The sequence below is a fragment of the Dama dama genome, chromosome 9, assembly GCF_033118175.1.
Source record: "Dama dama isolate Ldn47 chromosome 9, ASM3311817v1, whole genome shotgun sequence".
NCBI lineage: Eukaryota > Metazoa > Chordata > Mammalia > Artiodactyla > Cervidae > Dama > Dama dama.
The window spans coordinates 101,780,280-101,795,552 of record NC_083689.1 but is presented as its reverse complement, the minus strand read 5'-3'; the positions used below and the strand labels follow the sequence as shown (position 1 = coordinate 101,795,552).

At 36.9% G+C, this 15,273-nt stretch overlaps 1 protein-coding gene across 1 annotated transcript in view; it reads left to right on the top strand.

Annotated features, from left to right (window-relative positions):
• LOC133062919 (solute carrier organic anion transporter family member 6A1-like) overlaps positions 1–15,273 on the top strand; it is a 117,425-nt gene that overhangs the window by 46,354 nt on the left and 55,798 nt on the right. The window contains 2 exon segments of the mRNA XM_061152256.1: positions 2,374–2,495; positions 7,198–7,319. Of these exon segments, the coding sequence (XP_061008239.1) occupies positions 2,374–2,495; positions 7,198–7,319 (244 nt within the window).

Genomic DNA, 15,273 nt, shown 5'->3' with positions numbered 1-15,273 from the left:
TCTCAGAAGAAATGTTTTTAGCTTTTCACTGTTCAGTGTGATGTTAGTTGTGTGTTTGTCATGTATGGCCTTTTTAATGTTGAGGCATGTTCCCTCTATGGACTTCCTTGGTGGCTCATTGGTAAAGAATTCACATGCCAATGCAGTTTGATCTGTGGGTCGGGACGATCTCCTGGAGAAGGAAATGGTAAACCACTCCAGTATTCTTGCTTGGGAAATCCCATGGACAGAGCAGTCTGGCAGGCTACAGTCCATGGGGTTGCAATAGAGTCGGACACAATTTAGAGGCTAAACAACAAAATGTTCCCTGTATACCCAATCCATTGAGTATCTTTCATCATAAATGGATGTTGGATTTTCTCAAATGCTTTTTCTGCTTTAATTGGCATGATCATATGATTTTAATCCTTCATTCTGTTAATGTGGTGAATCACATTGATTGATTTGCAGATGTTGAATCATCCTTGCATCCTTGAACAAATCCCACTTGATCATGGTTGTGATCCTTTTAATGTACTGTTTAGTTCAGTTTTCTAGTATTTGGTTGAGTATTTTTGCACTGATGTTGATCACGGATATTGACCTGTAATTTTCTTTACTTGTGGTGTCCTTGTCTGGATTTGGTTGTACATTTAAATTTAACATCAATTTCAGTTTATTTTTACATATAATATGAGAAATGGGACACATTTTTATTTTTACTGAGAGGAATGTTTATTTATACTGATAACATTTTTTAGTCATTCCATGATTTTTTAAAAATTAATTTAATTTTTAATGACATTAAATACCATCTTTATGATAAATAAAATTTTCCTGTATATATAGATTTTCTTCCTGTCTCTGTATCTCTAGTATGTTCCCTGATATACTTTTTTATTTCATGCCAATACTAAAGAGTTTCAATAACTAAAGCTTTATTGTATTATTTTCTATATTGTTAAATAAGTCCTCATTCATCAAATAAGGGGCTGTTTTTACAATATTGCTCTTCCAGATACATTTGATAATTATAGGTTATAATAAAATATTTTGACTTGTAACAGTTGGATTTGTGTGTCAAATGAGAGTAGTTGCATGGTAATAATTGGAACCAATGCATAAATATAGTTAGAATACATAGGTGGGTTCAAATGTAAAAAGAAAGATTTCCAAAAGATAAAAAGCTGTGATTTTATAAATACTTTAAAAGAGAGAAAAATAGAAATTTTATGAATATTATAATCAACAAGGAAACAGAGTCCAGTGATAATCTGGAGTTGAAACTCCCTGGGCATAACATATCCACATGTATATATCCTTACTGAATTATGGATATCAAATTTGTAACCCTGTGTCCTTGCAAGTTGGTGTTTGTATCCCTGAATAATGTAGCAACGGATAGGAAGTTGTTCCATCGATGAATAAATTGGGAATATTCTCCATACTCTGTGAAAGTCGAGGCCCATATGCAGGCTACTCACCAGGTTCTGTTGGCAGCAGATCTTGCTGGCATCAGAGTACCACCAAAACTTGTTCCTGTGGGTGTGGACTTTTTCCCACAACAGCTGGTTGGACAGCATCTTAAATGTGTGTGGAACTGAAGATAATGGCAGCGATGTGTTTAATCAGCTTCCCCAAGTCTCCTCCCTAAATGATATAAAATAATGTCACAACATGAAAATCCCCCACAAAAATCATGGCCTGAGCATTATTGGAAACAAAGAATGTTGAAACTACAAAGCAACTGTGACTGAAAAGGGGAAAAAAATCAACAAAATCCCAGCAGAGGACCCTTCACATTTCCATCTTACTTGGCCCACTGCAAAGCTTTGTGATTTGCAGATAGACCAAGAAAAACCACAAGGGAGATAGAAGACAAAGGCTATCAAAGCGTGATGAGTTAGGATCACTAGAAGGCTAAAACATGCTCAATCTGAGAGTTCAGAGAAGGGACAATAAGAAAAAGATTACCAAGGAATGGTAATCAGTCAGATACCCAGATAAAGTGTTAGTTGTGCAATTTAAAGGGCCAAACTTGTTCTAAAGAATTTGGCACATGATTTAAAGGGGAGTAAGAATGATTTAAAAAAATAGATGAGATTTAGAGTGATAGTCTTCTAAATGTGTAACTTCTGTCGGAGAAAGAAGTTTAAAAGGGGCAAAGAATTACTGTTCACCACCTGAGCAGACAGGGGAAAAGTGGGGAAAGGAAAAAATTTAGCATCCTACATGACAGAAGAGAACCACATAATTGGAGAACTCACAACCACTCAATCTCAGCAAAAAAAAGCAATAACAAAGACTAACAGAAAATGCTCTTTCTCTCTCTGTTTAATTATGACTTTGTAATAAACTATGCAAAGTTGAAAATTTTCATTTTCTCTATTAAAGTGTTGGAGACAGTGGTGATAAAGAACGTTGGCGGCAGACTTGGTGGAGTTATTTTGTTATTATTGCAGTTATTGCATGGTCTACATTAATACCATTTTCATGCTTTCCACAGAGTTTACGAGGTGACTATAAAAATATAATTCATTAAATTAAAAGAGAGTATATTCTTCACCCCTACCCTGATCCCCAATTCTCAGAATATGACTGAATTTCATTTCTTTCTGTGTACATTTCTTTCTGTGATGGACAAACAGTGACATGTGCTAGTATTATTTGAACAAATAAAGCATGCCACTAAAGTAATTATTTTACTTATGTACCAGACTATCATTAGTACATATTTTTGTTTTTTTGTCATTCCTGTCTAAAAATGCTTCATACTATCTAAAATTCTCTCAGTGAAAGAAGCATATTTAATCCTATTTACCTGCCATGATTTATGTTATAAGGTAAAATAATAATTATTAAAAGTCTTTGGGAAACACTGGAATATACATGTAACATTAGAGAAATCAAATAGTTTCCTAATGGTAGTGCATTTAATTGGTACAAAATATTTTTAGTAATACCAAATTTGTGCTTTTATATTTTAGGGCTATGCTGTCAAATACTGTAGTCACTATATGTAGCTATTTAAATTTTAATTTAAATTAAAAATCCATTTACTCAATCATAGGAGCTGCATTTTAAAATATTTAATAGCCACATCATAGCTAATGGCTACGGTATTAGAGATATTGGAGAGTACAGATATGGGAAATTTTCCTTATCGCAAAGTTCTTTAGGACAGTACTGTTTTAGAAGAGCATGTCTTTTAGTTTATTAGATTGACTTTGAAAGTGAAAGTGAAGTCGCTCAGTTGTGTCCTACTCTTTGGGACCCCATGGACTGTAGCCCACCAGGCTCCTCAGTCCATGGAATTTTCCAGGCAAGAGTACTGGAGTGGGTTGCCATTTCCTTCTCCAGGGGATCTTCCCAAACCAGGGATTGAACCTGGGTCTCCCACATTGCAGGCAGACGCTTTACCGTCTGAGCCACCAGGGGCCACCAGCTTGACTTTAGCTTGTTCAAAAATAATTCACTTACCATTTCAGGACAAATTTGGTATATGTTGGGATGTGTATGAATGCTTATTATATGTGTGTTAGTTATTTGAACATGTTACAAGATTCTTCTCCTTGTTAACGTATAGGCACAGCAAGGATAAAAGCTGGGAAACATAAACAGTCACCTATTTTGGACAGAGATCAAACAAAAGATCAGGAATTTGGACCTAGTATCAAGGACTTATTTGCTACTTTTGGGGTAAAGTATTTTACATGAACAAGCAAATTAAATTGACATGTACAATATTTTTGTTGTGGATTTAAGAAAACTGTAAAGTGTTCAACTTGAATCTGAATGGAACTTTTGAAGTCTTAATTAGCCTACTTATTTTATAGGTAATGGAAAATAGGACCCATTTCACCTATGTGGCATCACTACGAACTTGGTTAGTGTCAAAGACTGATACCAAGTATTTTTCCTTCTTCTATTGCTTTTAACTTTTATATTATAATGAATTTATTTTTTCCCTATATAAATAAATAAGCCATTTAATAAGATGACAGAGGTATTAGCATTATCTTTTTATTATATTTAAATAACTTAGAAAAGAACTTTAGAAGTTAACAAATACTCTCACAAATACTCTCACAAACAACTTTTTTTTTTCATTTAGAAATGTTTATTTCAGAATGGCCTATAGGACCTTACCCAGGCAAATTTCCTGTCAGCCCTTCTCATGGGTCATGACTAAATTTTGCTTTTATGAACCTACAAGTCAAAGCAACAAAACTAACAAACATGCATTCAATTTGCTAATATTTTTTGAGGATTTATGCATCTATATTCATCAGGAATTTTGACCTGTAGTTTTATTTTTATGTGCTTGTCTTTATCTGATTTTGGTATGAGGGTAATGGTGACCTTATAGAATGAATTAGAGAGTGTTCCCTCCTATTAAAATTTTTTGAGATTACTTGAGAAGGATAAGTATTAGCACTTATCTATATGCTTGGTAGAATTCCCTTATGAAGTTGCCCAGTCCTGGACTTGTTTGCTGGGAATTTTTTCTTACAAATTCAATTTCACTACTAGTGATGGATCTGTTCAGATTGTTTATTTCTTCTTTAGATTCAGTTTTGGAAGATTGTATGTTTCTAGAAATTTATCCATTTGTTCTAGATTGTCCATTTGTTGGCCTTTAACTATTTGCTGTATTCTCTTATAATTTTTGTATCTCTGTGATATCAGTTGTAATTTTTCCTCTTTAATTTCTTATTTTGTTTATTTGTATCCTCTTTTTTTCTTAATGAACCTAGCTTAAGGCTTATCTTTAAAAAAAAAACAGCTCTTGATTTTGTTGATATTTTCTATTTAGATGGTAAGTTAAGTTGTTTGTTTTTGAGATTTGTTTCTTCAGGTAGGACTGTATTGCTATGAACCTCCCTCTTTGAACTGCTTTTGTTGCATCCCATAGATTTTGGAATTTGTCTTTTTAATTTTCATTTTTCTCTATATCTTTTCTGTTTTCCTCTTTGATTTCTTCACTGGCCCATTGATTTTCTAGTAGCATGTTATTCTGTCTCCACCTTTGTGCTTTATCCATTTTTTTTTTTTTTTTTTGCTATAACTGATTTCTAGTTACATACCACTGTGGTTAGAAAAAGTGCTCAATATAGTTTCTGTCCTCTTAAATTTGTTAAGATTTACTTTGTGGCCTACATATGATCTGACCTGGAGAACACTCTATGTGCACTTGAAAGAATGTATGTCTGCTGTTTGGGGATGGAATGTTCTATGGATGTCTGTTAAGCTAAGTAGTCTTATGTGTCATGTTAGACCACCATTTCCATATTGATTTTATGTCTGGATGGTGTGTTAATTGATACAAATGGGGTATTAATGTCCCCTACTATTTTTGTATTCTTGTTAATGTCTCCTTTTATGTCTGTTAGTGTTTGCTTTGTATATTTAGGTGCTTATATATTAGGTGCACATGTTAATGAATGTTATGCCATCTTCTTACATTGATCTCTTTGTCATTATATAATGCTTTTGTTTGTTCTTATAGACTTTATTTTAGTGTCTGTTTTGTATGATATGAGTATTGTAACCCCAGCTTTCTTTTCATTTCCATGAACTCTCTTTTTACATTCCCCTCACTTTCAGTTTGTGTGTGTGTCTTTAGCTCCGAAGTGTTTCTTCTAAGCAGTACATGGATAGATCTTGTTTTTTTCTACCTAATCAGCCAATCAGTCTTTTGATTGGAGCATTTTCCCAATGACATGTAAAGTGGTTATTGATAGGTATGTACTCATTTTCACTTCATTACTTTTTCTGATTGTTTTTATAGTTCTTCTCTGTTTCTCTTTTTTTGTTTTTTCCCATGTGTTTTTATGATTTTCTTTAGTGGTATACTTGTATTTTTCTTTCTAATTTTGTGTATCTATTATAGGTCTTCGATTTGTGATTACATATATGTGGCTTCATATATGTTGACCTGTAACTCTACTTGTTTGAAACTGTTCTCTGTTTAAACTCAAACACATCCTAAAAGATCTATGTTTTTTACTTCCCTCATCCATTTTTTTGTGCTGTTGATGTCATATTTATATTTCCATATTTATCCCTTAAATATTGTAGCTATAGATGATTTTACAATCGTTGTCTTTAATCTTCATACTAGCTTAAAGTGGTTGGTCCATAGCCTTTACTATATATTTGCCTTTCCTAGTGGGATTTTTCTTTTCTCATAAATTCTTACTTATTGTTATTATCATTTCAACTTAGAGAAGACCCTTTAACACTTTATTTAAGGTCAGTTTAGTGTTCATGATTTCTTTTTGTCTTTTTGTGTCTGAAAAGTTCATTCTCTCTCCCTCAAATCTGGGCAATAACTCTGCTGGGTAGAATATCCTAGGTTGTAGATTTTTTCCCTTTTAACAGTAAAATATATTATGCTACTCTCTCATGACCTGCAAAGCTTCTGCAGAAAGATCACTAATAGCTATGTGGGGGGTTCCCTTACAAGTTACTCTTTATTTTTCTCTTCCTCCTCTTTAGAATTCTCTTTATCTCTAACTTTTGCCATTTTAATTATGATAAGTCTTGGTGTAGATATCTTTGGATTCATCTCTTTCGAGACTCTGTTTGTTTCTTGTACATAGTTATCTGTTTCTTTCTTGAAGTTCAGGATTTTTCAGCCATAATTTCATCAAATATATTTTTAACCCTGTTATTTTTCTCTTTTCTTATAATGCACATGATATTACACTTGATGAAATTTCACATGTCCCTTAAACTGCCCTCATTTTTTAAACTTGTTTTTCTTTTTGCTGTTCTGAGTGGGTGATTTCCATCATTCTACCTTCTAGATCAGTTAAGCCTTCTTTCATGTCCTTTAGTCTGCTGTTAATTCCTTTTAGTGTGTTTTTCATTTCAATTCTTGTATTCTTTAGCTCTGACTGGTTCTTTTTATATTTTCAATTTCCTTGTTACATTTCTCACTGTATTCATCTATTCTTTTCTCAAGTTCAGTTGGCATTCTTATTCCTATTGCTTTGAACTCATTATCTGATAAATTATTTATTTGTAATTTCATTAATTCTTTGTTTAGAGTTTTTTTCTTGTTGTTTCATTTGAAACAAATTCCTCTGTCTTCTCATGGTGTTTAACTTTCTCGTGAATATCTCTATGAAATCAGGTAAAGCAGTTAACTGTCCCAGACTCGAAAGGGTGTCCCTGTGTGACAGCATCCCTGTGCAGTGTGTGTGCTCCTAGTGCCTCTGATGGGAGAGCTGGATCTGAAATGTGCAAGGGTCATGTGTTCCCCCAGGGTACACCGGCCAGCTATCACCTTGGTGGGAGGTGGGGCTGGAGACAGCGTGGATAGAGCCAGTCAGGTATGAGCGAGGGCTTGTCCTAGGCTCCGTGGCCAGCCTTGCCCTATCTGGGTAAGGTTGGGTCCCGAGGTGCTGGAGGAGAAGCCCTGAGAATCGGGTCTGAGCTGGTTCCACTCGCTACAGGTGTGGGTCCCCCCACCCCCTTCCCTGCAATGGCACCTTCACCTGAGGAGGTAGCAGTCCTGAAGCAAGAGGAGCCAGAGTAGCTGCCCAGTGTGAGCCTTGCTAAGGTGGTCACTGCACATTAGTCTGTTCCAGACATCTCCCGATCCATGACTTCCATGAGAAGTTAAATTACAAGTAAAACTCTTGAGAAGTTAAACATTTATTGGTGTCCTGGTTTTCCTTCTATTTGTCCATAGACACCAAGACCTTTTTACTGGCAGGACCAGTGTCTCCCATCATGCAACCTGGATTGGGGTAGGCAGTGGATTAATGCTTCCACCACATGATAGGGAAAATTCCAGAATTAATTGGGGCACTATACGACCCATCTTTAGGAACCGTTTCCTCCCTGCAGCGTTCCTCTGCGTTTGGTTTCTTCATTAACATTTGTATCCCACTGCTGCTTGAGCCCTGTCCTGAATCTCAGTCTACTTTTCTCAGGCCTCTGTACTTATACTTTACATTTCGCTAGTCCTGCTCTTGTTTCAACTCCAGCTAAGTAAGCACATATAGGACTACCGAACCTAGTTTGAAATTCCAGACCAGCATGGGCTTCCTATATAGTAAAGACCCTGGGTTTTTGACAAACTCTGCGAAGGACTAGGACTAAGGCCCTCAGTACTGCAAGGCATGGCTCATTGCACAGAACTGTCTTCTATTTTGTGGAACTAATTCAGGTTCTCCCTTTGTGTGTCAACAAGTACCGGAATTAAGCCTCATTTTGCTACATGAAACCATTTAGATACCAATTTATATATCTGGCCTTCTTTCTCGCCTCCCATATGTTATATCTAAGAAAAGAAATAGGCTGGTTTTTTTGTTTTGTTTTGTTTTTAGATAGGAAAACCTGTGAGAGAACCCTTGCTGTACTGATGTTGCTCGGCTCATAGTCCTTCTCTGAATGAAGTGCCCAGGAGTGTTTGCTTGTGCATCAGTTGCTGTGCTCTGTATGATATATTCTAACTGTTCTAGCCAAAAGTAGATCTGGGTCAGCATTTGAGCCCAAGTCAGTAATCTTTAGACTTCCCCAAAACTTACTGAGTATCATATCTTGAGAACAATAACTGGTAGGGGCACCTTGCTATAAAGTAACTTATCTAGTCAATGTCTGTCTCGGGGTGTGTACAGAGGAGAAAGAGGGAGACTTAAGCAACACAGCTCTGGTAAATGGACATAGAGAAGACGAGTTATCAAAGGCCATTGAGGTGAAGAAGCAAATGGAGAGAGAATAGTCAGTAGCCAAAACAGAAGTAGACATAGACACAATAAACTGACAGAAAGAAGCTGAGTATTCCAGCCTTTGAAGCAATCGGGACAAAGCAATGCAACTCCCACTGTTGTGCAGTCATGATGGGTTGCCACCTTATTCTGAATGATCTATTTTTTTATAAGCACTGAATTGTTGAGCTACCGACAGTCTGCTTGGACTTCACTTTCCTGAGTAACATTGTGATAAGTTGCATTATGAGTTAGCCAATGAGTCGGTTCATGTCAGCCTAAGCACAAAAATTGTCTCATGTCCTTGTTCCCAGATTAACGTCATCATCATCATTTGGGAATTTGCTAGAAACATAAATTCTTAGGCCCCATTCCACATCTACTGAACCAGAAACTTTGGAAGTAGAACCTAGCAATATAATGTTTTATAACCATCTTCCAAATGATTTAAGGCACACTAAAGTTTATAAATAACAAGTCTAGTAATCTGATGTGATTATTCTTACTTTATAAATTATGAAATTGATAGGTATTCTTTACTGGGCACCTACTATTAATGTGTATCAGATATTATTTAAATTATTACATACTCAATTCTCATAATCACCATAAATTACATATTATAATTTCTACTTTACCAGTAATTTGAAGAGGATGAGCAAAATAAAAGAGAAAAAAGGATGAGTAACTTTTCTAAGACCTGTATAATTTTAGACACACACTTACACACACACACACATATATAGGTGACTGAATTGAGGTTAAAACCATAAGAATACCTCGTGTATTTGACTCTGAGGCCATTGCTCTGTCTGCTATTACATAATACTTGCTAGAAATGAGATATATAGAGATTGTGATTTGCTCACTGTTGCTTCAAAAATCAGTTGCAGACCCAAGACAAAAACTAGATTTCTCTGCTTCTTGTTCTGCTGGTTATATGTAATACAGTCTTCCATTTTATCCACAATCATGAAATATTGCTTTAACTTTCATTAGAATAAGGACTATTCTTAGTGTTCAATTCTCAATACTTATTATGAATAAATTACATTGTGAACTAGAAGGATCTATAAAAAAGATGTAACCCAGTAATTGAGCAGTGTCTGAATATGCAACATGAGAAATATAAAATTAAAAAATAAAACATAGCTTCCTTATCCATTTGTCTGCTGATGGGCATCTAGGTTGCTTCCATGTCCTGGCTATTATAAACAGTGCTGCGATGAACATTGGGCAGTCGAATGGATAAGGAAGCTATGGTACATATATACAATGGAATATTACTCAGCCATTAAAAATAATTCATTTGAATCAGTTCTAATGAGATGGATGAAACTGGATTCCATTATACAGAGTGAAGTAAGCCAGAAAGATAAAGACCGATACAGTATACTAATGCCTATATATGGAATTTAAAAAGATGGTAATGATAACCTTATATGCAAAACAGAAAAAGAGACACAGATGTACAGAACAGACTTTGGGAGTCTGTGGGAGAAGGCAAGGGTGGGATGTTCAGAGAGAACAGCATTGAAACAAGTATACTATCAAGGGTGAAACAGATCACCAGCCCAGGTTGGATGCATGAGACAAGTGCTCGGGCCTGGTGCACTGGGAAGACCCAGAGGGACTGGGTGGAGAGGAAGGCGGGAGGGGGGATCAGGATAGGGAACACACGGAAATCCATGGCTGATTCATGTCAATGTATGGCAAAAACCACTACAATATTGTAAACTAATTAGCCTCCAACTAATAAAAATAATTGGAAAAAAAATAAAATATTCAAATAAATAAGACTTTCATGAAATAGTACTTACTTTTAAAATTAATAAAGTAAAAAGTAATCACAAAACTATAAACAATTCAGGAACTATGTTAACAAAGCTGCTCAAGAACTTCATGAAAAAAATCTAAAACTCTATGTAATGGTATTAGAGACTAGGATAAGTTGAAAGATACACAATATTTGTTGTTGTTGTTGTTGTTGTTTAGTCACTCAGTTGTGTTGACTCTTTGCAGCCCTATGGACTGCAACATGCCAGGCTTCCTTGTCCTTCACTATCTCCCAGAGTTTGCTCAAACTTATGTCCATTGAGTCGATGATGCCATCCAACCATCTCAACCTCTGTTGCCCCATTCTCCTCCTGTCCTCAGTCTTTCCCAGCATTAGGGTATTTTCCGGTGAACTCAGGTGGCCAAATCATTGGTGCTTCAGCTTCAGCATCAGTCCTGCCAATGAATATTCAGGATTGATTTCCTTTAGGACTCACTGGTTTGATCTCCTTGCAGTCCAAAGGACTCTCAAGAGTCTTCTCCAACACCACAGTTAGAAAGCATTAAATCTTCTGCTCTCAACCTTCTTTAAAATCCACCTCTCATACCCATACATGACTACTGGAAAAACCATAGCTTTAACTATACCGATCTTTGTCGACAAAATGATGTCTCAGCTTTTTAATAAGCTGTGTAAGTTTGTCATAGCTTTTCTTCCAAGGAGCAAGCATCTTTTATTTTCACGGCTGTAGTCACCATCCCCAGTGATTTTGGAGCCCCCCCAAAATAAAGTCTGTCACTGTTTCCGTTGTTTCACCATCTATTTGCCATGAAAGATGGGACCGGGTGCCATGATCTGATTTTTCTGAATGTTGAGTTTTAAGCCAGCTTTTCCATTCTCAACTCTTTCACTTTCATCAAGAGGCTGTTCCTCTTTGCTTTCAGCCATAAGGGTGGTGTCATCTGCATATCTGAATTTATTGACATTTCTCCCAGTAATCTTGATTCCAGCTTAAACTTTATCCAGCCTGGCTTTTCACAGGATGTAATTTGTATGTAAGTTAAATAAGCAGGGTGCCAATATACAGCTTTGACGTGCTCCTTTCCCAATTTCAAACCAGTTTGTTGTTCCATGTCCAGTTCTGTTGCTTCTTGACATGCATACAGATATTTCAAAGGGCAGGTAAGGTAGTCTGTTATTCCCATCTTTTAAAGAATTTTCCACAGTTTGTTGTGAACCACACAGTCAAAGGCTTTACCATAGCCAGTGAAGCAGAAGTAGATATTATTCTGGAATTCTCTTGCTTTTTCTGTGATCCAGTGTATGTTGGCAATTTGATCTCTGGTTCCTCTTCCTTTTCTAAATCCAGATTGTACATCTGGAAGTCCTCAGTTCAATACTGTTTGAGCATTACCTTACTAGCATGTGAAATGAGTTCAATTGTATGGTAGTTTGAACATTTTTTGGCCTTGCCCTTCTTGGTGATTGGAATGAAAACTGACTTTTTCAAATTTTTGGCCTTAGCTGAGTTTTCCAAATTTGCTGGCATATTGAGTGCACCACTTTCACAGCATCATGTTTTAGGAACTGAAATAACTCAACGGGTATCCTATCATCCCCACTAGCTTTGCTCATAGTAATGCTTCCTAAGGCCCACTTGACTTCACACTCCAGGATACCTGGCTCTAGGTGAGTGATCACAGCATCATGGTTATCTGGGTCATTGGTATATTTTTTCTACAGTTCTTCTGTGTATTCTTGCCATCTCTTCTGAATATCTTCTGCTTCTGTTAGGTCCGTACCATTTCTGTCCTTTATTAAGCCCATCTTTGCATAAATGTTCCCTTGGTATCTCTAATTTTCTTGAAGAGATCTCTAGTCTTTCCCATTCTGTTATTTTCCTCTTTTTCTTTGCACTGACCACAGAGGGAGGCTTTCTTACCTCTCCTTACTATTCTGTGAATTCTGCATTCAGATGGATGTATCTTTCCTTTTCTCCTTTGCCGTTCACTTCTTTTCTCATTTATTTGCCAGGCCTCATCAGACAACCATTTTGCCTTGTTTGCATTTCTTTTTCTTGGGGATGGTTTTGCTCACTGCCTCCTGTACAATGTCACAAACCTCCGTCCATAGATAGGCACTCTGTCTATCAGATCTAATCCCTTAAATCTATTTCTCACTTCCACTGTATTATCATAAAGTATTTGATTTAGGTCATACTTGAGTAGCCTAGTGGTTTACTCTACTTTCTTCATAGCTAGTTGGTAAGGAATCTGCCTGCAATGCAGTAGACCTGGGTTCCGACCCTGGGTTGGGAAGATCCCCTGGGGAAGGGAAAGGCTTCACACTCCAGTATTCTGGCCTGGAGAATTGCATGGGGTCAAAGAGTCGGGCATGACTGAGCGACTTTCACTCACTTAACTTCCATTTAAGTTGGAATTTTGCAATAAGGAGTTCATGATCCCAGTCTTGCTTTTGCCAACTGTATAGAGCATATCCATCTTTGACTGCAAAGGATATAATCAATCTGATTTCAGTATTGACCATCTGGTGATGTCCATGTGTTGAGTCATCTCTTGTGTTGTTGGAAGAGGGTGTTTGCTATGACCAGGGTGTTCTCTTGGCAAAACTGTTAGCCTTTGCTCTGTTTCATTTTGTGTCCCAGGGCCAAACTTGCCTGTTACTCCAGGTATCTCTTGATTTCCTACTTTTGCGTTCCAGTCCCCTACGATGAAAAGGACATCTTTTTTTTTGGCGTTAGTTCTAGAGGTCTTGTAGATCTTCACAGAGCCATTCAGTTTCAGCTCTTTGGTATTAGTGGTTGGGGCATAGACTTGGGTTACTGTGGTATTGAATGGTTTGCCTTTGACATGAACTGAGACCATTCTGTCATTTCTGAGATTGCACCCAAGTACTGCATTTTGGACTCTTTTGTTGGCTATGACAGCTACTCCATTTCTTGTAAGGGATTCTTGCCCACAGTAGTAGATGTAATGGTCATCTGAATTAAAGTCACCCATTCTGAGTAATCCACTTTAGTTTGCTGATTTCTAAAATGTCAGTGTTCACTCTTGCCATCTCCTGTTTGACCACTTCCAAGTTACCTTGATTCAAGAATCTAACAGGTTCCTGTGCAGTATTGCTCTTTACAGCATCAGACTTTACATTCACCACCAAATGTACCCACAACTGGACATTGTTTCTGCTTTGGCTCAGCCTCTTCATTCCTTCTGGAGCTATTTCTCTGCTCTTCTTCAGTAATATCATATCTTTTTGCCTTTTCACACTGTTCATGGGATTCTCAAGGCAAGACTGATAAAATGGTCTGCCATTTCTTTCTCCAGTGGACCACAGTTTGTCATAACTCTCACCCATGACCCATCCGTCTTGGGTGACCCTACAGGACATGGCTCATAGGTTCATTAAGTTACACAAAGCTGTGATCTATGTGATCATTTTGGTTAGTTTTCTGTGATTGTAGTTTTGATTCTATCTGCCCTCTGATGGATGAAGGTAAGAGGCTTGTGCAAGCTTCTGATGGGAAGGACTGGCTGTGGGGAAAAGTGCGTGTTACTCTGGTGTGCAAGGTCATGCTGCTCCCTGGGTTGGGAAAATCCCCTGCAGAAGGAAGTGGCAACCCACTCCAGTATCCTTGCCTGGAAAATTCCATGGAGAGAGGGGCCTGGCAGGGAAGTCACTGAGTGAGTGAGCATGCAAGGACATGAATAAGTGGAATAAAGAATGTTTATTCTAGTACACAATAAGACCCGATATAAAGCCATAGTGGTTAAAAAAAGAAAAGGTAGTATTTCCTCAGTACAAATAAACAGGCCGGTGCAACAGAAAACCCAGCTACAGATTAGTGTATATAAGAATTTGTCATATGATAGAGGAGGCACTCCGAAGGTAATTGTTCAGTAGGTATGATGACTAACTCGGTTCTTTGTGTGGTAAAGTGAAGTTGGCTGTCTACTTCATATTATGCAAAAAGATGATTTCTAGGTTAATAGAATGTGACTATAAAAAATGACAAAGTCAAGGTTTAAAATGAAAGAAACATCTTGCAATATAAGGATATGAAAAGAATAGACAAGATTTGTAATAGTGTCAAATATGAACTTATTTATGGATTAGATTACGTTAAGACATTAATGTAATTAAGATTTCTTAAATACATTACATTAAGATTTCTGTTCAATAAAGGAAGCTGTAGACAGTGTTAAAAGGTGGGTGACAGATATCTAAATCCAACACAAGATTAGCGTTTAGAATAAATGAGAGTTCTTGTAAAATCTGCAGAAGAATTTCAGGAAACATACAAATAGCCAGTTCGTACTCCCAAGTGAATACTAAATAGATAAGAAATTGTGTGAAGAAATGTTCAGTTATATTTGAAGTCAGAGAATTATAAAATGTAGCACTGTAATAATATACATTCATCAGCATGGCAAAATTTTGAAAGCCAACTAATATTAAAGTGTTTGTGATTATGTGGGGTGTGCCAGTTATCTGTTGCTACGTGACAAACCACCCCCAAACTTAGTGGCTTAAAATAATAGAGCATCTGTTTTGATCAATTGTAATGAAGTAAGTCTGGGTGATGAAGTCATCTGAAGGCTTGTTCCAGATATTAGCTTTTGATTCTGGCTGTTTGCTGAAATGCCCACACATGACCTCCCCTCTGGCCTGGGCTTTCTCAGAACATGGCTAACCCAAGTTCCACAGCCAGACTCCTGAGCGAGAGAGTTCCCAGCAGGAGTCATACTGTCATTTTATGACCTGGCCTCAGAAGTT